Source organism: Geotrypetes seraphini, chromosome 11, assembly GCF_902459505.1.
Source record: "Geotrypetes seraphini chromosome 11, aGeoSer1.1, whole genome shotgun sequence".
Classification (NCBI taxonomy): domain Eukaryota; kingdom Metazoa; phylum Chordata; class Amphibia; order Gymnophiona; family Dermophiidae; genus Geotrypetes; species Geotrypetes seraphini.
This window is the reverse complement of record NC_047094.1, coordinates 123,388,711-123,416,420: the sequence shown is the minus strand read 5'-3', so window position 1 is coordinate 123,416,420 and position 27,710 is coordinate 123,388,711. Positions and strand designations below refer to the sequence as shown.

Here is a 27,710-nt window from a genome sequence, read left to right as displayed (position 1 = left end):
CCGTCTGCCTCCTTTGCTCCGGAAGATGTAAATGACGTCAGAAGGGGATGGACCTGCAGCTGCAGTCATCGCGGGACCTTGCCGCAACTCCCTGCATCTGGTGGCCCAACCCCTCCGACGTCACTTACATCTTCCGGAGGCAGGGGCAGAAGAAGCAGTCATCGTGGGACCTTGCTGGTTTGGAGGGAGAGAGGAGCATAGAAGGGTGGTGGAGGGAGAGAAAAAGGGTCAGGGTGGTATGGAAAGGTGGTGGAGGGAGAGAAAGGGGGTCAGTGTGGTATGGAAGGGTGGTGGAAGGAGAGAAAGGGGCAGATGCTGATGAAATTGTTGTTTAGGGAAAGGAGAGAGAGACATAAGGGGGAAGGATACTGGATGGAATTGGGTTGGAGGGAAAGAAAGGGGGAAGATGTCCATGGAATTAGTGTGCAGGGAAAGGGGAGAGAGACATAAGGGGGAAGGATACTGGATGGAATTGGGTTGGAGGGAAAGAAAGGGGGCAGTTGATGATGGACAGGAAAGGAGAGAGTGAAATGCCAGACCATGGGGGTTTGGGAGAGGGAAGGGAAGAAGATGGAAGCCAGACCAATGGGGCTGAAGGGAGAAATGGAAGGGGAAGGCATAAAGTTACTAGAAGGGCAATAGAAAGAGAGAAGATGCCATATAGAAGGGGCAGAGAGAGGGTAGATAGAGGATAAAAGGAAGAGAGTGACAAGAAGATGAGGAAAGCAGAAACCAGAGAAGATAAGGTAGAAAAAAAAAATTATATTAATTTTTTTGCTTTAGCAGAGATGCATTGCTGTTACTGTGGTGTTGCATTGTATACAGAGTCCAGCTTCTTGGTGGTTCAATTTAACCTTTGTCTACGTATTTCTATTTTATCCCCCCTTTTACAAAACTGTAGAGCGTTTTTTTAGCACTGGCAGTGGTGGTAACAGCTCTGATGCTCAGAATTCTATGAGTGACAGAGCTCATAGACCTGGGCTAAAAACCACACTACAGTTTTGTAAAAGGGGGAGAGGTTAGTTTGTGATTACATATTCCTTACTAGGTGAAGGTGTTTTCTGTGTTCTGTGTGTTCAAAATACATGGTTTTCTGTTAGGATAGACTGTGCAGGATTGATCTGTACTAGTCTGGCTTGTTTAGTTTTACAATGGGTGTATTGATATTGTACTGCTCACTGTAGTATGTAAGATGCTGCCTTTTCCTAGATACACTCTTTTGTGAAGTGTGGATTGTTACTAAAAATCATGTTTTTCATACAGATGGGGGTGTGTGTGTGTCAAAAAATGATTGGCCCCGGATGTCACATAGGCTAGATACGCCACTGAGAGAGATTGTTCACCCTCTCTCCAAGGTGGAGAGAATGAGAGGGCACTCTCTAAAGTTAAGAGGGAAATAGATTCTGTACAAATGCAAGGAAGTTCTTCTTCACTCAGAGAGTGGTAGAAATCTGGAACGCTCTTCCAGAGGATGTTATAGGGGAAAGCACCCTTCAGGGATTCAAGAAAAGGTTAGATAAGTTCCTGCTAGACCAGAACATACCCAGGTAAGGCTAGACTCAAATAGGGCACTGGTCTTTAACCTAAGGGCTGCCACGTGAGTGGACTGCTGGGTGTGATGGACCACTGGTCTGACCCAGCAGTGGCAAATCTTATGTTCTTTAACCACTGTGCACACTATCATTAGGCTCCTAGGTGGATTCGTTTTATATACATAGTTCTACATCAGTATAGTACAATCTCAAAACATTAAAACTGATAAGACATATCATATTTTTCATCTCTGCTTCCATTAATTTTCAGTATTACCATTTCCATCTAATTTGAGTCCTCTAGCATTTGGTAACCAATAATAGTACAACCAATCAGGGTTTAAAGGCTTCCTGAAATAGGAAAGTTTTCAGCATAATGTTAAATACTTTCAGGTCTTTTGTGGACCTCTAACATAAGACAGAATTTCTACATTCTTCAAGGTAAATTGAAAGAAAAGAAGGAACATCAAGAACATTGGTTTTAGAGGATTGTAATGAATGTACAGATAGATAGATGTGCAGAGAAGCAGCAAGTACAGTGGACATTTTGCCAATCAATATTTTAATTACCAAGGTCAGGATCTTGTAACAAATGCAATGTTCAATAGGTACACAATGTAATGTCTTTAAAACAGGAGTAATATGGTCATACTTTGTTATTTTTTTGTTTTGTTTTTTTATAAATTTGATTATTTTATAAACTACAACAGTGTAATACATTTAAATACAGAAAAATATTACAGAGATTGCACCATTTTATACAAGTGGAGGGGCATAATCAAAAGGGACATCTAAGTCCGTTTACGTCCATCTCGCAAGTCGTCCAAAGTTAAAAAGAGCCTAAGACACATTTTCGAAAGAGACGTCCAGCTTTTTTTTCATTTCGAAAATCGTCTAATTATACGTCCTTCCGATCTGATCATCCAAGCCACTAAATCGTCTATCTTTATACCACATTTCCATCCAACTTTCCGTCCAAGTCCAAAACGCCTAGAACAAGCCCTGTTGGACGTGGGAGGGGTCTGCAAAGTGATGGACTGCACACCCAGACATGCCACCTAAATAGTGGGGTACCTTACAGGGCACTGCTGTGAACTTCACAAAAAGGGTGCCATGTCTTCTCCTCACTTCAGCTCCCTTATAGGTCATGATAAGCCCCCCAAACCACCTCCAGAATCCCCTAGACTCACTTATCTACCACCCCAATAGCCCTTATGGCTGCAGGAGCCACTTATATGCCAGTGCAAAAGGGGTTTGGGGGTGTATAGGGCAGTGCAAATGTTTAAGTATCAATGCAGTGATTACAGGGGCTTATGGGCATGGAGCCTCCTCTCCATGGGTCCCTAACCCACCCCCAAGGTGACTTAAGCCGCCTCTGTGCTGGACGACTAGGTTTTTCTATGCCAGGAGGCTGAATTTAAAATTTATGATTAAAATTTTTATGGGGGTGGGGGGCAGGGTTGGTGATCACTGGGGTAGTGTGTGGGGGTCTGTGTTATGTGTTTTCAGTACTTATCTGGTGACTTTAGGTGGTTTTTTGTGACTTAGACCATGTTTTACATGGTCTAAGTCACAACGTCCAAGTTCCGTCTAGACTGTTGTAAAAATTTTGGTTATAAATTCTGTATGACTAAGTCTAAGCCGGCCCACGACCCTCCCAACTCCCGCCCTCGACACGCCTCCCAAAACGCCCCGTTTAGCTTTGGTCATTCAGCGGCACTATGAAGGCCTAGGTCGTTTAGAAATACGTCAAAAACCCGTTTTTATTATCGGCACTTGGACATTTTTGAGAAATGTTCGTCCAAGTGCCGACTTAGGCCGGTTTTTGGATGTTTTTCTCTTTCAATTATGAGCCCCATAGTATTTTGAAAATAATCCATACACACATATTATCCTTTATCTTATCCATTCAATTTTAAAACAATTATATTTAATTCATTAGTGTTACAAATTTAAGATCCTTATGTATATTATATTTTCATTCATAAAAATACATCCTCAATTCCTCCTCTATTAGTCCCTATTAAATGATCTAATAAATCTCCTTTGCATTTTCATCATATAACTATATTTTATAACCCATTTCTAACCATCTTATTTTTACCACCTTCCCTCTGTTATCCTTATTATTTGATATCTATTAATAATAATCCAATATATACTTAACTCTATATATCACAAACTTATATTTTTCCTTAAAAGAATCATCTTCCTCTGTCAATTCTTTCATATTTTGGGCCACATTTTGGCCATATATGTAGCTGCGGTACACCTCGGCTTAGAACTCCTCCATCCACAGCCCCTTTCATAACACTAAACAGTGGTGTTTCTGACCAGACCAGTGTCCAATTAACAGGAAAAGGCACTTGGCTGTGAGTCAATACTCTCCACGCTGAACTCGTCACATGTGATCTCTACCTGCCCTGCATAAATTCATCTAATCCAAACTTAGTGAGCAGCCTACAGGCCAGTGCAGTATGCAGCTGCATAATTGGTTAGCCCGACTTTCACTCCATATTTTGGGAATTCATGAGAGTATGCGGCACATATAGTGACATCTCTCTTAATTCTGGCATACGCTGCTTGACTCATACAGTCAGATGATACTTTGGAGTGTAGTATTCATTCTTATCTTGAATCACTAGGTGCTTCTGAGCCTAGTGATCTGACTTCCCCTCTTTCCTTCTCCAGAACTTGACCTGAGAACTCTTGGAGAAGGCTTTGTTTTCAACAACTTTGACAAACCACATCTCGGCTATTTCAACTCTATCTTTCACTCAGATAGTGATTTCAGCTGCGGATTCATGAGGGGCAGAAAAATAAATCCAAATGTAATTTGCAGTCTCCTTTCATGTATCTAACTAGCACCACCTTCATACTATCCACTTCCACTCTGAGTGAACCAGTTATTCTTGTAGTTTCAACTGACAGACGTTTCAGCCAATCATACATATCAACAGCATTTTCCATTAAAGTTAGCTTCTCCAAGTGATTCAGAAATGTACAGTTCCCTCAGATTACCTATTTCATCATAACTTATTGATATGCTAATACAATATGCAGATATGTTCCCTCTTTTTTCATTTCCATTTTTATAAAACCAGACACAACTGGCATATATTTCTGTCAGATCTTGTAAGCACTACTCTCTTATTTCTTCTCTTCCAATCAGAGACATCCTGTTATGCTTAATAGACATACTTGACAGATGAATCGGCCAATCCCCAGCCACTGGCTTCTCCTTCTATTGACAGTAAACTGTCTTTAATAGAACAGTCACATAAATCTTTTTCAGTTAAGAGTTTTGGAAAACGTTATTCAAAATCACACACTGAACTCATAAACTTACAAATAGCCAGATAACTAAAAGAAAACAAACCAAATAGAAGTTCAAAAATACCGATGTACAATCTCTCCATTGCTCTGTGAAAGTACTCACCGATCTTATGTCATCGGCTCTACCTGCATATTAATATATTGCTTTAACTGTACCGGATCATCATACAGTAAAGTCTTATTATTATGAGTTACTCTCATAATCGCTGGGTATAGGAGACCAAATTGTGCCCCGATCTTTCTGAGCTGGGGTTGTAAGGCTAAAAACTCTTTTCTAACATCAGCAGTCTTCTTTGCAAAATCGGGGACAAAAATTATTATTATTTTTTCATTATATTTCAGATCCTTCTTTTCTTTTGATAGTCTAATTATCTTCAGCGCATGTTGAAATCTTAACACTTTTTTAAAATTAAAGGTCTAGGATATGTTTGTAATGAACTTCTGCTTGGGATCCGGTGAGCTCTTTCTATCTCCAGAGGATGCTTTTTTGTAATTGGGAGCAGCTTTGGAATTAATTGTTCCAAAAATGAGACTGGATCACTTCCCTCAGCCCCTTCAACCACTCCAAGTACTCTCACATTGCATTTCCTAGATCTATTCTCCATATCTTCCATCCTTTTGGATATAATTTGTATCTCCAAATGATCTTGTTTGGATTGAATCTGTTCTTTTTCCACTTTTTTCATGTGTTGTTCCACTTCCACCTGTTCAAGACGTTTATTAGATATTTCCAGCCGCCTAGTCAAATTATATACTTCTTCTCTTAGTTCAGTTAATTTTTGAGAATTTCCATGAAGCAATAAGCGAATTTGTCTTAATTCCTCCAGTCTTTCATCATTTTCTGATTCAGGCAGTTTAACCTTTGAAAGTGTCAGCTGTTCCTGCTTCTGTCTCTTAGACTTCGCACCACTAGTAGAAGCGGTTTCCAGGCTTGCCTGTTTCACAGCAGCCTTTAGTAAGGAAACTAATAAGCTGATAACACCAACACCAAGAATGAAATTTCTTCAGTAAATCTTTCAATTATAGCCTCGATGCGTGGAGCTCCTCAATCACACATCCATCTTGTAGCACTCTCAAGTTCCGGAATCAATATGGTCATACTTTGATATTCCACAAAGCAGAGGCAGCAGAATGCTGTTTTGTTTTGGGGGTGGGGGGCAAAAGCTCCACTCCAGACCCTGCCGCCATAATAATAATAGTACTAATTGTAATACCATTTTTCCCATTTGTTTTTCACATGTACACCCAATATAATCTTACTAACAGCACATAATGGCTAACCACAAAATTAAACTATGCAAAGCACACTGTGTGCTTCTCAACATTCATTCCTAGCAGAACATCTGGCTTTGGTCACATATGCAGAACATAGATAATCCCTATGCAAATACAGGACCACAAACTAAAAGTATTACTATACACAGGCGAAACCCTAAAATGCCAGACTCTACGGTACATGCAGTACAACATCAGAGAAATAGAAAGAAATTAATTTTTTCCTGAACAGTGCAAAATATAGACAGCAGATATAAATTCTCAAAACTGACACATTTCAATCACTATGTTGAAAATAAAATCATATTCCCTACCTTTTTTGTCTGGTGATTTTATTTTTCTAATCATCTTTTCCCAGTCTCTAGTTGCACTTCCTTCTGTCTATGCTCATAACTGTTTATCCATTTGCTATTTTTCTCTCCTTCAATTTCTTCCCTACATCCATTTTTTCCAAAAACAAACAAGGGATTTAATTCCAAACAATTGAATTGGATGGGACAGGAAACAAAATGGTTTTCAAACCAAAATCCCTCACCTATTAAAAATATTATTCTCGCTAAAACTAACCCCCTCTTTTACTAAGGTCCGTTAACCGATTAGTGCGCCCTAAACACTAACGCTTCCATAGACTAACATACACGCACTAGCATTTAGCGCACGCTAATCGGTTAGCGCACCTTAGTAAAAGAGGGCCTAAGTAATGCACTTTTAAATATCAGTTATCAATATTCATGTGCTCATAGATGAATACTTCACAAGGGCGCCATGCAGTAATGCAATATTAGCTGCGGTGCATGAAATTCTAATCATAGCACACATTGCAGCTAGTACTAAGGCTTCTGGTAACTTTTGAAATATTCACAATATTATCTCCAAAGAAGTAATATTAAATCACTTATCTTAGCTGGTGAACCCAGGCTTCAACACGAGCCATGTTTCACTAGAGTTACATCAGAAGCAGAGTGGGAAGCTTCTTTATTTGGTTTTCTTTTTTCTTTTGCGTGGTGCCTCAGTCCTCTGACCTTGACACTTTAGTGGGGCATCAAGGTCAGAGGACTGAGGCACCACGCAAAAGAAAACCAAATAAAGAGGCTTCCCACTCTGCTTCTGATGTAACTCTAGTGAAACATGGCTCGTGTTGAAGCCTGGGTTCACCAGCTAAGATAAGTGATTTAATATTAATTCTTTGGAGATAATATTGTGAATATTTCAAGTTACCAGAAGCCTTAGTACTAGCTGCAATGTGTGCTATGATTAGAATTTCATGCACCGCAGCTAATATTGCATTACTGCATGGCGCCCTTGTGAAGTATTCATCTATGAGCACATGAATATTGATAACTGATATGTAAAGTATATTACTTAGGTTTAGCGAGAATAAGATTTTTCACAGGTGAGGGATTTTGGTTTGAAAACAACATCCATCTTTGGCATTAACTTTTAACATTCAACTTTCTTTGATTTTTCTGCTTTCTCCTCAAAATCTATTTACTTTTCCAAATCTTCCCTTCCCATCTATCCATGTGACCATCTCTTCCCTCTTTCTTCTCCCCTATTCTCATCTATCCATAAGAAACTTTTCTTCTATCTCTCTTCCCTGCCATACCCATTGCTGTGCACCATCTCCTCCCTCTCTCTCCTCTTCCTCTCCATCCCTATGTACCATCTCCTCCCTTACCCTCTCTCTCCCTCTCCCTCTCCCATCTTCTCTTCTCCTTCCCACAGACCGGCATCTCTCTCTCTCCTTCCCTCCCTCTTCCAGTGGTCTAACATCTCTCTCCTCTCCTTCCCACAGTCTGGTATCTCTCTCCTCTTCTTCTCATAGTCTGGCATATCTCTCGCCCCTCCTTCCCTTCCAATCCCTGATCTGGCATCTTCCTGTTCCAGTGATCTGATATCTCTCTCTCCCTCCTTCCATCACCCTTCTCCAGAATCTGACATCTCCCTTCCTTTGAGTCATTCTTCCTACCTCCCTTCCTCCCTCCTTTCTGCTCCCTGAAGCCCAGCATCTCCTCCCTTCTTCCTTTCTGGCTTCCCTCCCAATGCAACATTTCTCCCTCCTTTCCCTCCACCAGTACAACATTTCTTTCTCTCTGCCTCCTGCATGCTTCCTCTCCTCCAGTCCTCATTCCCTCATCCAACCAACATCTCTCCTTCTGCCTCTCCCTCTCCTTCCATAAGTCTAACTTTTCACTCTCTGCCCTCTTCCCCTTCCCCTAAGTGTGACATTTCTCCTTTCCTCCTTTCTGCCCTTCCCATCCAACATCTTTCCCTCTCTCTCCGAGACCAATATTTTCTGCCTCATACACACTTTCTATCTCTATCTCTCCTCACCCACTTCCCTTGAGTGTGACATGTCTCCCTCCTTCTCCCCCCAGTCCATCTCTCCTCTCTGTCTCTTTGCGTGCTCTCTCTGCCCCAGCTCTTCTATACCCCGTCCCATGATCTACCTTCATTTGCAGCCCAAAGGACATTGCCAGTGGCAGCCAATCACATATGCTACCCTGCTGCCGACACTGGCATCTTTTCTCTACTAGAGAGTTGAGTGGGAACAGAAATCAAATCAGTCTTCGCCCATCCCCTCTGGAATCAAACCCGTCCCTGCTGGAATCGAATCTGTCCCCACCTGTTTCTGCAAGTAATCTTTTCCATCCCCATAAACTTCAGAAGTAGTTATTTCATTTAATTATGCTACTGAATTAGAGGCTTTGGTAGAGATCATTTACAAATAATCAAAGACACTTTATTAATTTGGAAATTTTAATTTGGAAGAATATATACTTTGTAAATGGGTCTTTTCCAGAGCCTCTTATGTAAATATAAAATATAAATGCTCCAGCTGATGAGGATCCTCAAGCTATGTTAGATGAAGACTTCCTCTGAAGGTGGCCAAAAATCCTTTTTCCAAGCTTGGCAGGCAACAACAACTTCACTAAGCAATAGATGCTGGCATTTCAATGGCTCAAGGATGCTGCCAGGTAGAAAAAATAATTTTATTTTCTATTTTGTGATTACAATATGTCAGATTTGAAATGTGTATCCTGCCAGAGCTGGTGTTAGACAGGATCTATTCATTTTGTTTACACTACAGCAACGGGGGCTGGGATGGGCGAAGAGGCTATAAAATAAACTCCACCAGGACGGGAAAAGTGAATCGAATAAAAAAAAATAAATTCAATAGGCCAAATCGAATCGAATCGAACCAGAAAAATTTTTCCCTGAATTGGGCAGCACTAGGGCAGGGTAGTTTGGTGTTTTGGCAGATGCTGGGACTGTTTCTTCTATAGAAATGTACTGGGCAGAGGGCTTTTTTCTTGGGAATCCTCAGGCCAATTTGGCCCATTTTTAAACTTGATGCATCTTTTTACTGTTTAATCTCATTCTATTTAATTTTCAAAGAGTTATATGGAGACATACAATCACAGAAACTGATGGCAGATAAAGACCATCTCGCAGATATTATATATGTGGCACCCCAAATTCCTTATACAGATTAGGGCATGTGCCCCATTTATGTTCATACTTTGAATAACTAGCTGCAAATAATAATTTTTGTGTTAATCACCAGTTTGTTTTTAGATCTGTAATTCATCAAGTCACTAGAGGCTCCTTTTACTAAGGTGCGCTCGCATTTTTAGTGCATGCGGGAAATATACCATGCGCTATAGGGCTAGAACTAACGCCAGCTCAATGCTGGTGTTAAGGTCCAGCGCGCGGGCCAATGTAGCATGTGCGACTCTGTGCGTTAAAGCCCTAACGCAGCTTAGTAAGAGGAGCCCTAAGTGGCAGACCCATTTACAAATGAGTCGAAGGCACCTAACACACAAATAGGTGTTTACATACAGTAGGTTATACAAAGTTGGTTTTTCTTTCAGTACGGGTGAAAATATACGAGCTGGGAGCAATGCATGTGCTTTTATCCCTGGGCGCAAACGGGCATTGGGTTCAGGGAGGGACAGTATGTGCAGAGAGTTTCCTTTTGAAAATTAGCTTGCAGATCAATGGGCATTTTAAAGATTTCCCCTTTAATCAAGTTTCAAGTTTATTTCTGTTTTTGATTAATCGCCTATTTCAATTTCTAAGCGATGTACAAGTTATAATAAAATACAATAAAGAAACTTAATACAATAACAATGTTTTCCAGTTCTGACTAACATGATAGAAAGGAAGGCGGGTAAAGTTACATTTTTGGGTATGGTGAAAAAATGGAAAGAACAAAAGGAGGGGTATAAAATTTACCAAAGCACACTTCGTAAACATTAATTAATCATCTATTATTTAGAGATTAAAAGCATCCTTAAATAAGTAAGTTTTTAAAAAGTTTTTAAACGTTGCCATATCATGTTCTGTTCTAATATACTGGGGGAGAGTATTCCACCATTGTGGCCCCGCAACAGTGAACATGTCAGCCCTACGTGTCCCTATAATCTTTAGTGAAGGAACTGTTAATAAACTTTGCTCAGAAGAACGCAGAGATCGTTGGGTTTTATAAGGAATCAAAGATTTTGATATAAATTGCGGTTCGCTAGAAGATAAGGTCTTGAAGATTAAAAGCATAAGTTTATACAAGATCCTATGACTTATTGGAAGCCAATGTGCATCTATCAATAGTGGGGATACGTGATCAAATTTTTTTGCATTATAAATCAGTTTGATGATGGCCGTGTTCTGGATAATTTGAAGTCTCCTTTTTTCTTTTTGGGTAATGTTTAAGAGTAAAGCGTTGCAGTAATCAATTTTAGCTATAATGAAGGAGTGAATCAATATCTTTAAAGATGATGGGTTAAGAAATTTGGCAATTGATCTTATCTGCCGTAATTTGAAAAAACAGTTTTTAACAATAGAAGAAACATGTTCATGATAGGTTAGCTTATCATCTATTATAACTCCAAGAATTTTAGTTGAGGGTTAATCATAGCAGCGTGCCCCAGACACTGGCTAATGCTGCTTGGCTTTGCATATTAATTTATCAACTGATAGCTCCAGAGCTTATTCATGCAATATTAGCAAATATTTGCTTCTTTAAAATAGGTTACACCTGCTATCTCCTATGACCCACTAGTCATCCACATTAAGGGGGGAATTCATTAAGTAGCATTAGAGCTTTCACGGGCCTTAACATGCAAGAATTGCTAAGAATCCCGTAGAAGTAGCAGTAGATATAAAATGAGCTTCTTAGCATTTAGCCCACATTAAAGGCTCCTTTTACTAAGCTGTGCTAGCGTTTGTAGCGGACGCCAAAGATTAGCGCGCGCTAACCCCGCGCTACTCAAAAAATACTAACGCCAGCTCTATGGATGCGTTAACGTGTAGCGTGCACTAAAACCGCTAGTACAGCTTAGTAAAAAGGTGCCCTAAATCCCTTAGCATGCATTAGGGCCTAGCACTTATGTGCAGGCCCTAACGCATCTTGATGAATTCACCCCTTAAATGATCTATGCTGTTTAATCATTTTCCTAAAGTAGTTAAGCCACAGGTTGGGGGGGTCAAACTTAGTTTATTGGAATAGTGCCCCCAAAATAGATACTATCTCAGGTTCCTCTCCAAATAAAAAGACTACTGTAGGGACATTTCCCCCTTCACTCTCCAATAAAAAGAGAATAAAACCAAAATGCTCCTAGGGAGAATTCTCCTGTCTTCTTGGCAAGTTGGCCTTCACCAAAAGCCTTTTCAGAATTGGTGTGCTGGCTGTTCTGATCCTTTGTACTGCGAGATTAGTACGGATAGACAATGAATTTTTTTTTTTTTTAGTTCCAGTAATTTTATTGATTTTATAAACAATAGAGTTACAGAAAAGTAAGATAAGCTTCCGAAAACTACGGAAGAAATCGAAAGAGAAGGACACCAACAAGTATATCACATTGCATAACAATGGAGGGTGGGTTATAAAGAATAATCAATAATACAATACAGCAGGTAAATAGGACTACATCAACTATCAATAATGAGCATGAATATAAAAGAGATACGAAATATAAAATGATGTGTGACATGTGCATACTATGTCAAAAATAAACATGTCTGATTATAGTCATACGAAGTCAATCATATAGTTATCAAATCGGCAAATACAGCAATCAAATTAGTGCTCATAATAAACATATTGAAGATCACCATGAGTAAGACAAAAAGATCTTGCTACGAAACTTTCTTCTCCTTCTTCTCTTCATACTAACTCTGACTTACACTCCAAGGTTTTTGCCTTTTCAGCCTCCAGGGGTCAATCTTCCAATTGGTATAAACTTATTCAATCTAAATGTTTTCCTGCACTCCCAATTTCCAAAACCAAATGGAATCAAATGAATTTTAAAAAAAATGTGTGCACTTGGCAGCGATTGCTGAACCCTGAAGCCATGGCAGATGTTACTGTCAATTTTCTAAGAGATAGTGGACCCTCTGTACGGGGTCATAATAAAAAGACCAAACTCTAAATCTTTCTGTACAATAAGTGAGTCTTGATGTGTGTTTCTATATAAAGATAAAGTCTATTTTTGCCCATGAGTGACTCATAACTTATATTTCTTTTAAAAGCAGACACAAGGTCTTCTTATGCTTGTTCTGAAGACACAAGTAATGGTGAACTTACAGACAACTCTCTTCATCTGGTTACTCATCAAAGGTATTCTGATTCTCCTTTCTAATTGCACTATCTGAAATTGGGGGTGCTCAGCATCCACTGGCACCCACAGAGCTGGATCCTATGAGTGTAGAAGTTTGGCCGTACTATTTGCAAGCGTGCCGATGCTGGAAATCCTGTTTCCTGTGGTGTTATTTGCAAGGAATGGGTTCACAGTGCATGCATGACTTGCAAAGTGAATCTGCCAATCAGTGTGTAGGCTTTTTTAGTATTTTGGTAAGTGGGCATGGAAGAGCAGGCAACTCTTCTTCTTGGGGATTCTGGGGAAAGGCATAGGAGAGGAGACTGGAGGATAAGAGAGAGAAATTTTCCTTTTAGTTTATAAGGCATCAGGCTTGACAGAGCAGTGCAAGCAGGGCAGGATTAATTCGCCGAGGGCCCCTAGGCACACAAGTACACTGGGCTCCCTGCCCTGCCCTAGCCCACCATGCGCCCAAGCGAAAACAGGAAGCTGCATCAGAGGGAAGCTTTGGGCAAGCAGCACCGCTTGCAAAATTACAGTTCCCGTTGCCTTTCTTACCCCCGTTGCTTGCTTGTCATACTTTCCTTTGATGGAGGGGGGCGTGTTGCCGATCGGGGGGGGCCCGCATTTCTGATTGGGTGGGAGGGGCCCGCATTGCCGATCGATGCTGCAGGGGCCCATCGCCATTTGGAAAAAACAATGTTGATGCCCTCCTTCATCGGGCCCCTCTGACCATTTTGGGCCTTAGGCATGTGCCTACTGGGCCTATTGGTTAATCCTGCCCTGAGTGCAAGTTGTCTGTTTGTGGCAGGAGCACAGCAGTACTTAGACTTCCTACAGTGCTGGGGGAGGGGGTGTTGTCTCAGCAGCACAGAATTAGTGCTCACTCAGCAAGCCATATAGCAAGAGGACATACATTAGATATGATTATAACCCCAAAATCTAACACTACTATTTTTTCAGATATACATATTACACCAGTACCCTGGTCTGACCATTTCATTATTACGATGAAAAGCTCTCTCAAATGCACTTTAAAACATTCTCAACAACTAAAAAAAGACATCTCTTATTGTGATTACTCTAATCTAGAATTATCAAACATAACCTCATCATTTAACATACAGACAGTCATCAACCATAAATATTGACACAATGGAAACCCACCTTACCAACTGGAACATGGCAATTCAATCCTTTTTAGACAAAGAAGTACCCCTAATTTCAAAAACAATCTCTTCACGTAAACTATTAAACCCCTGGTTTTCAAAAGAACTCACACGTCTGAAAAAACAGCTGAGATCTCTAGAGAGGAAATGGCGTCAGAACAAATCACCTGCTAATTTACATTTTTACAAAGAACATGCACATTACTATAGGACTAAAATAAACCTTGCAAAAAAAACCTACTATTCTAATAAAATCTTAAAAACAAAAAACTCCTCTATACTATTTTCCATAATTAAATCATTTGCCTCCAACTCTCAAAGTTCACAAACTAATTTAACTAATAATCTTACTGCACAGGAGCTTGCTGATAATTTTTATAAGAAAATACAAGACATTCGGAACTCATTCTCCCCGATTAAATCTAAGGCATCTTCTAATGATACCACTGATTATCAACTACCACTTGCTAAATGTTTCTCTTTCAATCTCCCTTCATTAGAAGACATAAAACAACTTTTTTCGAGAGTTAATCTAAAAGGTACATGAGATGAAATCATTCCTCCGGTAATCTTGAAAAAATTTTTTCCTTGTTTTGGGCCTCATATTCACAATCTTATCCGAAATAGCTTAGAACTAGGCCAATTGCCATCTGCCTGGAAAAAGGCCTCTATTATTCCGATAATAAAAGACCACAAAACCGGACCCGAAAAAGCTACAAATTATCGGCCCATAGCCAATATTCCTTTTTTGGCAAAATTAACCGAAAGGCTTGTATTTGAACAACTGACTGACTTTGTTGAAACAACCAATGTGCTTCATCCAAATCAAACAGGTTTTAGGAAAAATTACTCTACTGAATATTCACTAATTGGACTAGCCACTAACATATTTTACCACTTAGATCATCATAATTCAGTAATTCTTTTCTCTCTTGATTTATCAGCAGCATTCGACACTATTGATCATGTACTACTTTTAGACAGACTGAAAACAATAGGAGTTGGTGGTCAAGTTCTTGACTGGTTTCATTCTTTCCTTTCCGATCGCTCATCTACGGTGATCTTTAAAGACACAGTTTCAAAACCTTATACCACTAGTTACGGTATTCCTCAAGGATCAATATTGTCGCCACTTTTATTCAATATTTTTCTTTCTCCATTGCTCTGTATGTGTCAATCAATAGGCTTTACTACTTTCACCTATGCCGACGATGTTCAACTGCTTCATTCACTGAATCCAGATAATAAAAATGAAATAATTGAAATAAATAGGAAACTAGGAGATATTAAACAATGGCTTAACTCAAACATGTTAGCCCTAAACGTACAAAAATCCAAAACATTATTTTTCCCTTGGAAAAAAGATATAAATCTAAATGCTCCGTTTACTCTAGATAACGTTCAATTAAATTCAGTAAGATCTCTAAAAATATTAGGAGTTACAATAGATGATAGGTTATCCTTCCATGAACACATTACGAATACTGTCAGAACATGTTTCTTCAAATTGCGTATGATCCGATCAATTGCCAAATTTTTAGAGCCAAAATCACTAAACATACTGATTCACTCATTAATTGTTGCAAAACTTGACTACTGTAACTCTCTATTAATAAATGTTACCCGCCACACAGAAACTACATAACCTACTCTTTACCTCTATAGAAAGGACAAATGTTCTTCCATTGTAACCCAACGTTTTTCATCTCTTTTGTAATCCGCCTTGAACCGCAAGGTAATGGCGGAGTAGAAATCTCTAATGTAATGTAATGTATATATCTTTTACTCTACTTCCCTTCCTGTAATTGGGTATATCAAGTTCAAGTTTCAAGTTTATTAGGATTTTATATACCGCCTATCAAGGTTATCTAAGCGGTTTTACAATCAGGTACTCAAGCATTTTCCCTATCTGTCCCGGTGGGCTCACAATTTATCTAAAGTATCTGGGGCTATGGAAGATTAAGTGACTTGCCCAGGGTCACAAGGAGCAGCATGGGATTTGAACCTACTACCCCAGGGTGCGGAGGCTGTAGCTTCAACCACCACGCCACACACTCCTCTCCCTTCTCCCACGTGGTCAGGTATCTGTCTCCTCCCTTCCCCTTCCTCCCCCACCTGGTTGGGTATCTCTCTGATTCCTTTTTTTCTCCCTCTCCCCATGGTTGGGCATCTCTCTCACTCCTCCCTCTCCCTCCCCCCTCCCCATGGTTGTGCAACCCGCTCTCTTCCCGCTGGTCAGTTATCTCTCTCTCTCTTTCTCTTTCCTCCCTACCTCTCTCTCCCCCTGTGGTCGGACGTCTATCTCCTCCCTATGGTCAGGCATCAATCTGTCTCCCCCCTGTGGTTGGGCATCTCTCTCTCTCTCCTTCCTCCTTCCCTCTCCCCCCATTTTCAAGTATATCTCTCTCCTTCCTCTCTCCCTCCCCCCTAGTCAGATATCTCATTCCTTCCTCCCTCCCTCTCACCCCTGATCAGGTATCTTTCTTTCCCCCTCCCTCTCTCCCGATACCCCCTGGTCAGGTATCTCTCTTTCCTTCCTTCCTCCTTCCCTCTCGCCCTCTCTTCCCTGTTCAGGTATATCTCTCTTCTTCCTCTCTCCCTTCCCCCACCCAAGTCAGGTACATAAGATCATAAGAATCGCCTTACTGGGTCAGATCAATGGCCCATCAAGCCCAGTAGCCCGTCTTACGGTGGCCAATCCAGGTCACTAGTACCTGGTTAAAACCCAAGGTGTAGCAATATTCCATGCTACCAATACAGGGCAAGCAGTGGCTTCCCCCATGTCTTTCTCAATAACAGACTATGGACTTTTCCTCCAGGAACTTGTCCAAACCTTTTTTAAAACCAGCTATGCTATCCGCTCTTATCGTATCCTCTGGCAACGCGTTCCAGAGCTTAACTATTCTCTGTGTGGAAAAAAATTTCCTCCTATTGGTTTTAAAAGTATTTCCCTGTAACTTCATTGAATGTCCCTTAGTCTTTGTAATTTTTGACGGAGTGAAAAATCGATCCACTTGTACCCATTCTACTTCACTCAGGATTTTGTAGACTTCAATCATATCTCCCCTTAGTCATCTCTTTTCCAAGCTGAAGAGCCCTAACCTTTTCAGTCTTTCCTCGTACGAGAGGAGTTCCATCCCCTTTACCATCTTGATCGCTCTTCTTTGAACCTTTTCTAGTACCACTATATCTTTCTTGAGATAAGGAGACCAGAATTGAACGCAATACTCCAGGTGAGGTCGCACCATGAAGCAATACAGGGGCATTATGATATTCTTAGTCAGGTATCTCTCCCCTTCCTCTCTCTCACCCCTGATCACCTCCCTCTACCCCCTGCTCTCTACCCTCTCTCTTTCCATCTCCCCCAGTCATGTATTTCTCTCTCTCTCTCCTTCTTCCCTCTCCCCTGTGGTTGGGTCTCTCTCCTTCCTCCCTTCCTTCCACTGTGGTTGGGACTCTCTATCCTCCTTCCCTTCCTCCCTCCCTCTAACCTTTCATAGCTGCCAGCAGTGCTAGCGATTAAAACAGAGCATTGCTGGCTCCAGTCTCTCAAGGTCTCTTCAGTCCCTATTGCACCGGAACAGCTAAAGTAACTTCCTGTTCTGGTGTAGCAGGGATTGAAGAGACTAGAGACATCTAGCCTGCCGGCAGTGCTCAGCTGTAATCACTAAACTAACACGCAAAGGCTGACCCTTTGTGAAAGTGGGTCTTGTTTAGGGTCACAGAATGGAGATATCTTTCATAGAATCTTCTTTCTCTATGCACCATACAACTTAAAAGTGCTTATGTGCTCTTATTTCTCATATCCAAACTAGAGAATGACACGGTGAAAAAATTGGTCCCCGTCACCGCCCCGTCCCCGTCTCACCATCCTCTGCACCGCCCCGTCACCGCCATTCCCTTCACCGCCCCGTCACCGCCACTGCCACCCCATTCACCACCCCGTCACCGCCACTGCAACCCCATTCACCGCCCCGTCACCGTCACCGCTGCATACATAAAAGCCTCAAACGGGTACGATTTTATATACTTTTCTTTATTTACGTATAAAGGAAACATTCTTTAAAATTTTTAAACTTTAAAACTTAGTTAAATATTAGTTAATAACTATACAAAAACAAAACACGCAGAGAAAAAATTAATTAATATAAATTCTCAAAACTGACACATTTTGATCACTAAATTTAAAATAGTTATTTTTCATACAGTTTTTCAATCACTAATCTTCCACCACCCCTGGGGCTAGCAATGCAAAAACAAACACGACATGTACTTTAAATGCTGCCGTGATTAGCATAGTGACCGCGGCTACGGCTGCAAGTCTCCCCTCCCCCCAGCGATCACGGCAGGAGGGCACCCAACCCCTCCTGTAGACCCCCCCAACGGCCCTCCCGACAATCGCAGCAGAAGGGTACCCAACCCCTCCTGCTGGACCCCCCCCCCCCAACGAACCCTCCCACCCCGGAACCCCCTTAGTCTTACTTTCAAAGTTGGACCGGACGGCTCCTCACACGTATGGCCAGCAGGCTTGCCTCCGTCCAAATGAGGCGGGCCCGCCCCTACCCTGCCCAACCCACAGGATCCTAGGGCCTGATTGGTCTAGGCACCTAAAGCCACTCCCGCTATAGGAGGGGCCTTAGGTGCTTGAGCCAATCAGGCCCTAGGATCCTGTGGGTTAGGCAGGGGAGGGGAGGGGCGGGCCCGCCTCATTTGGACGCAGTCACGCAGCGGTTCGCTGCGGGGATCGCTCCCCGTGTCATTCTCTAATCCAAACCGAACAAATTATATAAAACTAATAATGTCACTTTTTAAACATTTTCAAACAATAATCACTTATCTGTGTGTATATCAGTGCCAGCATCTGTAAGCAATATCCTGCTAATATAGCCGTTTCAGATTCACGGCAGGGTAAAGTCCTCCCCTAATGTTGAAAATGCTCATGTAGTGATAAGACTGACTTGTGGTTCTCTGTACATTTCTTTTTCACTCTATTCTCCTTTCAGGAGTTTTTTGTGGTCAGTGGGCAGCCTGGATGCCCCAGACCATCTCCGCTCTGCAGGAAACCTGTGTTGCCATCCCATGCAGGTTTGACTACCCTGAGGAGCTCCGGCCATCCTCAGTCCATGGTATCTGGTATTTCAATAGCCCCTACCCTAAGAATCACCCCCCAGTGGTCTTGAAGTCCAAGACAAGCACCACCCATGAGACTTACCAAGGGCGCACCAAGTTCCTGGGCGAGCTGCAGCAGAAGAACTGTTCCCTACAGATCGAGAGGATTACCACTGACATTCAAGGCAAATACTACTTCCGGGCAGACCTGGGCGGCTACAACCAGTACACTTTCTCCGAGCACAGCATCCTGGAAATAATGGGTATGGAAATGGGCTTTTAATACATCTCTTTACCTTAAGAATCCAGGTCACAAGTATATGACAGAAACCCAAGATTCCATGCTATCATCCCAGAGATAAGCAGTGGCTTCCCTCCATGTCTATCTCAATAGCAGACTAAGAACTTTTCCTCTAGGAACTTGTCTAAACCTTTTTTTAAATCCAGACATGATCGCTGTGATACCATACTCTTATTAAGGTAATTTCCAAAGTGTTTTAGTTGAGTAGAGTGGTCAACAGCTCGTAGAGCTTTTCTATTTTGCCTTTAGTCTGTATAAGTCATGGGGTAAAACCAGGACTAGATTAACCTTTCTTGAGAATCTGGAGGTCCTTGACAACCCTATACCTCCAGAAATGGCCTTTTGAAAATTACCCTCCAGTTTTCAGCAAAAACTATCTGCATAGCTGTACAATATCTCCCCTCATTCTATAACTGGTCACCTAAATTTAGGGACCATCCCCCTAATTCAATAAACTTGCATGCACAATGTTACACTTAAGTTGCATGTGCAGTTTATAGAATAGTATCACTGCGCATGTAAATTAATAATTAGCTGCTATGTTAACGATGAATTATTGGCTGTAATTGGTTCTAATGGGCACTTATTAGTAGTCATGCATGTAACTGCTCTTTCACTAACAATAGCGACTCATTCGCTGTTGGCCAATTCTCTGGCCGATTTTCCAACAGTGATTGAATCACTATCAAGTCTGCATGCAAATGATTTGTACGGAGGTGCAAATTATTTGCATGCAAACCCATCGACTCCGCTCAATGCAGAGCTGTAACAGTAGTGACAGGGGAATCAGCCTCCTGTCACTGCTGTTGGGCTTTTGCTTTTTTTTTTTAATGGAACAGATGTTCTGCACGACTTAAACACACACCATCTGCCCCATTAAAAAATCCCCTCCTCGCACTAGCATTCCCCACTCCCTCCGGCCACGAAGGCGCCCCTGCTCCCCCCCAAAAAAAACAACAGTAGGGATGCTCACTCCCTCCTGCCTGGAAAGACATCCTCCCTCCCCCCAAAGAAAAAGGCAGTAGGGATGCCCACTCCCTCCTGCCACCGGATGCCCCCTCCCCCTCCAGGACCCCGTGCCCTGTACCTTAAAGATGGGAGCAGGAGGTACTGAAAACACCTCCTGCTCCTCCTCTCTTTGCAATGACACTGGGTCTTAGGCCCCTCCCTGGTGCCAATCAGGCCTCAATCAGGGACTTCCTTAGGAATTGGGTCACAACCTCCACATACTGTTGCGTGTGCAGTAAGCTGTTTGGGAACCCATAGTGTGCAGACTTTCCTGTATCCCAAGTCATCAGGCATTATGGCAAATGCAGATCCATAGCTGATATTCAAAAATGCAGCCAGCTGAGACACTGTTATCCATTGTTTTTCTCTAATCAAGGCATCTGCCCTGTCAATGTGCACTTGTGTGTGCGATATTGATGGGCAACCAGAATGACCTTCGTCGGTTACACCTGTTCTTCATGCTTTAAACCTTTCATTGATTCATGGTGCTTTGTCCATACCGAGTCAATATCCAATAATGAATTTCCACAGGTTTCACTCCCTCTGCCCAAAGAAAGCGCACTACTGCACATTGTTCTTCAATGGTGCTTGCAATGGAGCGTCCATGTTTCTGACCTCATGGCTGCCACATGACTAAAGGCCAAGAACATATGTTGCATTTTGCTAGTTCTGTTCCGGTTATTGCGTAATTTAACAATTGCCTTTAATTTTTGATTTGCCCTCGTATAACACCTAGAGACATGTTGGAACAGTTGTTACAGCCTTCATTGGCTATTGCTGGTGGGGTGGAAAGATGAGTTCAGTATACCCAGGTTTGATATAAATAAAACATCCAAATGCCACATTATGCCATTTTGGGGATATTTTTCTCTTTTAAAAGTGATTCCCCATAATAACTCAGAGATGAACCAGCTACACTCAAAGTTCAACAATTGTTTAGAAGAAGAGATTTCAGTAGATGTGATAATGAAGATAGATTCTAGGGAAATATACTGCTATAGAATTGACAATAGAGGTGTAATGTTTTAACTCTGTCCCTGGTCTACTAGCCTAGAGAAATATCATGCAATGACAGGGAACTAGACTTAATGGACCTCTGGTCTTCTTTTAGCCTAAGCAGCTAAGTAACTGCTGTACAGTAACTAACTAATTATGCCACCACAGAGAAAAATCATATAAACATTTAATGATGCAATCATGTAATCCTGACATCTTTTCTTTTTCTCAGACAAGCCCTCAGTCCTGTCCCCCCCTGAAATTCTGATAGATTCAGAAATTGAGTTAACATGCCTGGTACCAGACAACTGCCCCAACATGAAGCCTTCACTGAGCTGGCTCGGAGTCGAGGGTCTACGGCAGCACTCCATCTTTGGACGCCTCGAGGAGGATGATGGTACCTGGACTGTTTTATCTCTCCTGAGGTTTCTGCCCTCCCAGAAGGACAATGGACACAGGGTCGGCTGCAAGGTCAGCTACCCTGACACGGTGCTGGAGTACCACAGGTTTCTCACACTGGATGTGAAGCGTAAGTCCCGGCACCATGAATGAATCACTGCCAGCAATCACCTGTATAACAAGTGTATTCTTGCATCACTATACACAACTACTTAACACTCAACTCTCTTTTCTAGACTAATGATGGGCCACTATGGCAGCTGCACATTTATCAATGGACCACAGTAAAATATTCACCTTCTCTATTCTCCCTATTACAATTATTTTGGAGCCAAATTTACATTCTATAATGAACCAGATGTCAAATTTAGAATGCATATTAGACACTACAATATGGGCTGCACAGAATTTCCTCATGGGATGCAAATTTGGCATGCCTAGACTCGATGATATTGAAGTGCACAGAGAGTAGCAGAATCTTTGGTTAAACAGATGTTTCTTACCTACAGTACATCAGCAATCCTGTGGGAGCCTCTGAGGAACTCCAAGTAGCTGTGAAAAACAGAGACCAGCGAATAAGTTATAGAACTTTATTGCAATTAATTGCCAGGAGAACAACTCCTTATACTGCTACTGATAATCATTTCTGTAGTGCAACTAGACACATGCAGCATTGTACACATTATATGCAGGCACTTTCTCTGTTCCTAGTGGGCTCACAATCTTTTCCTGTACTTAGGGCAGTGGAGTGTTGGGTGACTTGCCCAGGGTCACAGGGACCTATGGTGGGAATTGAGCCCAGTTCATTAGGATTAGGGTTACCAGACGTCCGGGAAAACATAAGACATGTTCTCTTTTAGAGGTCTGTCCTGGACGGACTTTGCAAAACCCGGTATTTGTCCGGCATTTATTTAATATATTAGCTGTAGTCCTTGGGATAACTGTGTAATCCTTGACATTTACATGCCCCTTGTGCCAGAGCTCATGCCATATTGGCATATTAATCCTTCAAGGTTTTATAATGTCTTCCTCTTTTTTTTTTTTTGCCTTGCCCACCCAGAGGACCCCTTGGTTTTCAGAATTCATAGAGAACGGAAGTGTCATATATCTTTCTGCTCCAACAATCCCACCTGATAGGCAGTGACATAACAAGAGAAGCTGGCCCTAGGGGTGGAAGGAAGTTGGTGCCTGGCATCCTCCCCCTCCCAGTGATGGGGGGTCTCTTAGATGCATTCCCCCTGGTACCTCTTAAACTTTTCTTCACCGGCAGCGAGCAGGGTTTACTTCACTCGGTTTCTTCACTGATGGATCCTGCCCTTTGACGTAACTTCCTGATCCTGTCAACAGGAAGTTATGTCAGAGGAAGGGCTCAGGGACAGCGTGAATGGCTGTGAGGAGTATTGCTCATTGCTGGTGAAGAAAAGAAGACTTTAAGAGGTACTTGTGACATGTAAGATAGGGTTACCATGTGTCCTGGAAAACCCGGTCATCTTAGAGGACTGTCCAGGCGTCAGGACAGGTTTTTTAAAATTGTAGAGTCTGTCTGGGTTTGACAGGGCCGGCTTACAAGGAATCCAGTGGCTCTTCCCCTCTTACTTTCTCAGTGCTGCAATTCTATTTTCTTCGGGCTGCCAGCAGCTCGGCAACATAAGCCTTCTGCTGTTAGTCTACCCCGAAAGCCGCCTCTCTGCAGTGATTTCCTGTTCCCACAGAGGTGGGACCTGTAGAGAGGCGGCTTCTGGGGCAGACCGACGGCAGCAGCTCACATCACTGAGTTGACAGTGGCCCAAAGAAAGTAGAATTACGGTGCAGAGGAGGTAAGAGGGGGAGAACCATCAGATTCCATGTAAGCTGGCCCTGGCTGCCAAACTAGCTTTTGGGGGGCTGGGCCAGGTGCACAGCTGAGAGTGGCTTGGGGGTGTGGTCATGTGTCCTCTTTTTCAGGTCAAAAATATGGTAGCCCTAATGGAAGAGACCCCATACTTTGCCACTGCTGACAGTCTCTCCTCCCCTGGAAGCTGCCTTTTGAAACAGTTTTACTGAATATAAATGACATCACAAAACTTTACAATGACCACACTTTAGAAATGGAGAAGTAGCCTAATATGTTTATGTTATGTTTATTACAATTTTTGACCACACTTCGATTTAGCAACAGCACAGTTTACAAATAAATAAAAAAAAGAGAAAGGAACACCATTAAAACATAGAAAAGTAAAAAAAGATGAAAATAAAACCCAAAATTAAAATCAAAATTAATTGGAGTCTAAATAATTGCCAGAGAGAGGACTCTACTCCCAATATTTTCAAGGAAATGCTAGACCAAAGAGATGAGTCTTAAGCATTGACCTGAATTTTATGTAAGAAAGCTCAGAGCGAATCACAACTGGAAGAGAATTCCATAAATTAGGAACAAATGCAAAAAAAAAAAAAAAAAAAAAAAAAGAAACAACAGTTACTTGTTGAAGCTAATCACACCAAATGGAACTGGAGGCAAAGTCAATTGATGAGCAGATGCCGAACAAAAATTACAAGTAGGCCTGTAAGAAACTAGTAATTTTCCCGAATTGTCTGGCTGACCAGATTGTAGCACTTTAAAGGCAAGTGTTAAAGCCTTGTGAACAGGTAGCCAATAGTACTCCTTTAAAAAAGGAGATATATGGTCATATCTCTGAGCATTTACAAGAACTCTAATAGCAGGATTCTGGATAGTTTGCAATTTCTTAATAGATACTGACGGTAATCCAGTGTAAACAATATTGCAATAGTCAAGCTTTGAAATAACTAAAGCATAAATGAGAGACTCACAACACGGTTTATCAATATAAGCACGGATAGAACGAATCCTGTGTAAAGCAAAGAAGCAGGATCTCACAACCGACAAAATTTCAATTCTCACTATAGCTTCTTGTGACTCTGGGCAAATCACTTAAGAACATAAGAACATAAGCAGTGCCTCCGCCGGGTCAGACCATAGGTCCATCCTGCCCAGCAGTCCGCTCCCGCGGCAGCCCAAACAGGTCACGACCTGTCTGAATCACCAGAAGGGGCCCCCTTGCCACCTTGGTTTCCCATTGAGTCCTATCTTCCCATCGAAGTCCTAACCCTCTGGTCTTGCACATGCACTACCTGGTTGGGTTTCTATACTTATTACCTGGTTTGCTTTCTATACCTGTGTTACATCCCAGCACCTCTCTCAGTATCCCACGATCCCTTTATCCCTCAGGAATCCGTCCAATCCCTGTTTGAATCCCTGTACCGTACTCTGCCTGATCACTTCCTCCGGTAGCGCATTCCAGGTGTCCACGACCCTTTGGGTGAAAAAAAACTTCCTTGCATTTGTTTTGAACCTATCTCCCTTCAGTTTCTCCGAATGCCCCCTCGTACCTGTTGTCCCCTTCAGCCTGAAGAATCTGTCCCTATCCACCCTCTCTATGCCCCTCATGATCTTGAAGGACTCTATCATATCTCCCCTGAGCCTCCTTTTTTCCAAAGAGAAGAGCCCCAGCCTTTCCAACCTCTCGGCGTATGGGCAGTGTTCCAGCCCTCTTACCAGTTTCGTTGCTCTCCTTTGGACTCTCTCAAGTACCGCCATGTCCTTCTTGAGGTACGGCGACCAATATTGAACGCAGTATTCCAGATGTGGACGCACCATCGCTCGATACAATGGCATGATGACTTCCCGCGTCCTGGTTGTTATGCCCCTCTTAACCTTCCTTTGTCCTAGGTATAAAATAATACCTGTATATAATATGTAAATTGCTTTGATTGTAACCACAGAAAGGTGGTATATCAAATCCCATCCCCTTAGGACTCTATGGATATTCTCTCCCTTCAGCAACTGTTGCACAGCCTTCTGACACCCACCCCTGGCAGCGGGAGAATGCCCACTCCCTCCCGCCACATCATACAATCCTCGGACACTACTACCCCCCCCCCCCCCCGTGCAGTGGGAGGGCTGCCCATTCCCTCCCGCCATTGCCCCCCCAACATCTCCCCCCATGCCAATGACCCTCCAGCCTCTTTCTACACATTCCATCTGGCAGGCCCACCTCATACAAAATGTCAGGCCTGCCCCTTCACGGTGCATGGTGGGGTGCACAAGGTAGATGCCTAAGGCTCTGATTGGCCCAGGCACTCTGGCCTAGGATGCACCAGGAAGGGGCGGATAGGTGTCCTTCCAGCCAGATTTCATCAATAAGGCAGGTAGGGGCAGGGGGGGGTCGTCGACACTGGGGGAGTTGTCAGGGGGGGTTGGCAATGGTGGGAGAGAGGTAGTAGTGTTTGGGGATTGTGCGACATGGCAGGAGGGAGTGGACATCCCTTCCACTGCCAAAGGGTGTGTGTGTCGGGGGGTTGTGCAATGTGGCAGGTGGGAGTTAGCATCCCTCCCGCAGCCAGGAGCTGGTGTCTGAAAGTTGTGCGAGCACGGTGGGAGAGAGTGGGCATCTGTCCTGCCGATCTTCAACTTGGGGTTGTTTTTTTATTTTTTTTAATTTACGGGGGTTGGGGTGGGGTGGGATGGGTTGAGTTGTCAAACCTTAATTTCCTGTCAGTGCCTGAGCCAATCAGCACTCTGCACTGATCAGAAAGTAAAGCTACGACAGCTCAGACCTGTCGACAAATTTTAGCTGCAAATGTGGCACAACAAGGTTAGGGAATCACTCAGTGGTGATAGAGAATCGCTCAAAGTGCGCATTTTAATATTAATGACCTCGTATTACATTTGATGGCAGAATCGGAGACTACTAGGAAACTTAGAAAAGACCACGGTAAGCCATTTTGATAATCTGCCGCTAAAATGCATGCAAGCTAAACCAACTGGAACCGGTTTAGTGAGCATGTTAAAGGCATGTTTAAGTTTTGAGAATCTTCTTCTCATTATGTGCTTAGTACTCTGCTGCCTGAGTTCCTGGGTTAGTACTGTACTGCTGTACTGCACTGAGAAGAGTTAGAATTGGGTGCAGTACACCTAATGGTTAGTGCAATGACCTGGGACTGGACCTTGTGACTCCAGGCAAGTCACGTAACCCTCCATTACTCCAGGTACAAAATAAGTACCTGTATATAATATGTAAACTGCTTTGACTGTAACCACAGAAAGGCAATATATCAAATCCTGTCCCTTTTCCCTCTTTCCAACTCAGTCAGCTGGCGGGGGGGGGGGGGGGTGGTAGGAAGAAAAGTGGTCGAAAATAAGTGTGTTGTCACTCTCTTTTTATTTTCAGTTGACATGTTCTGTGGCTCATGCTCCCTCTCTCTTTCAGATGCACCCAAGATAGTGGAAGTTAACTCCTCCTTGGAAACCACAGAAGGTGCTCATGTGGTTCTGATCTGTGTGGTGGAGAGTAACCCTATATCCCAAGTCACCTGGCTGAAGTATGAGACCATCCTGAAGCAAGAGGCCTCTGGGAACCTAACCCTGGAATTGGATAATGTGTCCAATTCTCATGATGGGATTTATACCTGTGTGGCAGAGAATGAATATGGAAAAGTTAATAAGTCCTTGGGACTAGCTGTTATGTGTAAGTATATGTAGTATTTGAAAAGGATTAGGTCCCAATTCCTGCCCATACTTTCTCTGTATCTGTCATTTGGAAGCCAGGTACCCGGGGACATATCTTAAAGACCAGAAATCATCTTTCAAACATGTCCAATTTTATTGTGAGCTTCACATCCCTTTTATATCATTCTAAATGAATCAGTGTTGTCAGCATGTGTCAGCATGTGACGTAAACACAAACCATATATGGACACAGGTCACATGAAACTTTAAATACATCAGCATTTTTTCTATCTCAAGACTGGAGTCCAAAAGGTCAGAAAAGCCTTAGCCAGCAGAGCCCCCTAATCTAAAGCTGTTTGCAAATATGGCTTATAAAAACAATTGAATTCACTTCACAACAAGTTAAGAACATATCTTTTCAAACATACAATGGCCTTGTAATATATCAGCAAGAGAAGGCAAACAGTCTGGATTTACAAC

At 42.4% G+C, this 27,710-nt stretch overlaps 1 protein-coding gene and 1 pseudogene across 1 annotated transcript in view; one reads left to right on the top strand and one right to left on the bottom strand.

The window, feature by feature from the left end:
* The window catches only part of MAG (myelin associated glycoprotein), a 75,787-nt gene that overhangs the window by 8,434 nt on the left and 39,643 nt on the right, over positions 1–27,710 (top strand). Inside the window, exons 3-6 of the mRNA XM_033962579.1 lie at positions 12,675–12,762; positions 18,915–19,283; positions 21,558–21,854; positions 26,992–27,249. Of these exons, the coding sequence (XP_033818470.1) occupies positions 12,693–12,762; positions 18,915–19,283; positions 21,558–21,854; positions 26,992–27,249 (994 nt within the window). The 5' untranslated portion in view covers positions 12,675–12,692. The remainder of the gene's footprint in view (positions 1–12,674; positions 12,763–18,914; positions 19,284–21,557; positions 21,855–26,991; positions 27,250–27,710) is intronic.
* Positions 3,673–4,282, bottom strand: LOC117368879 (annotated as a pseudogene).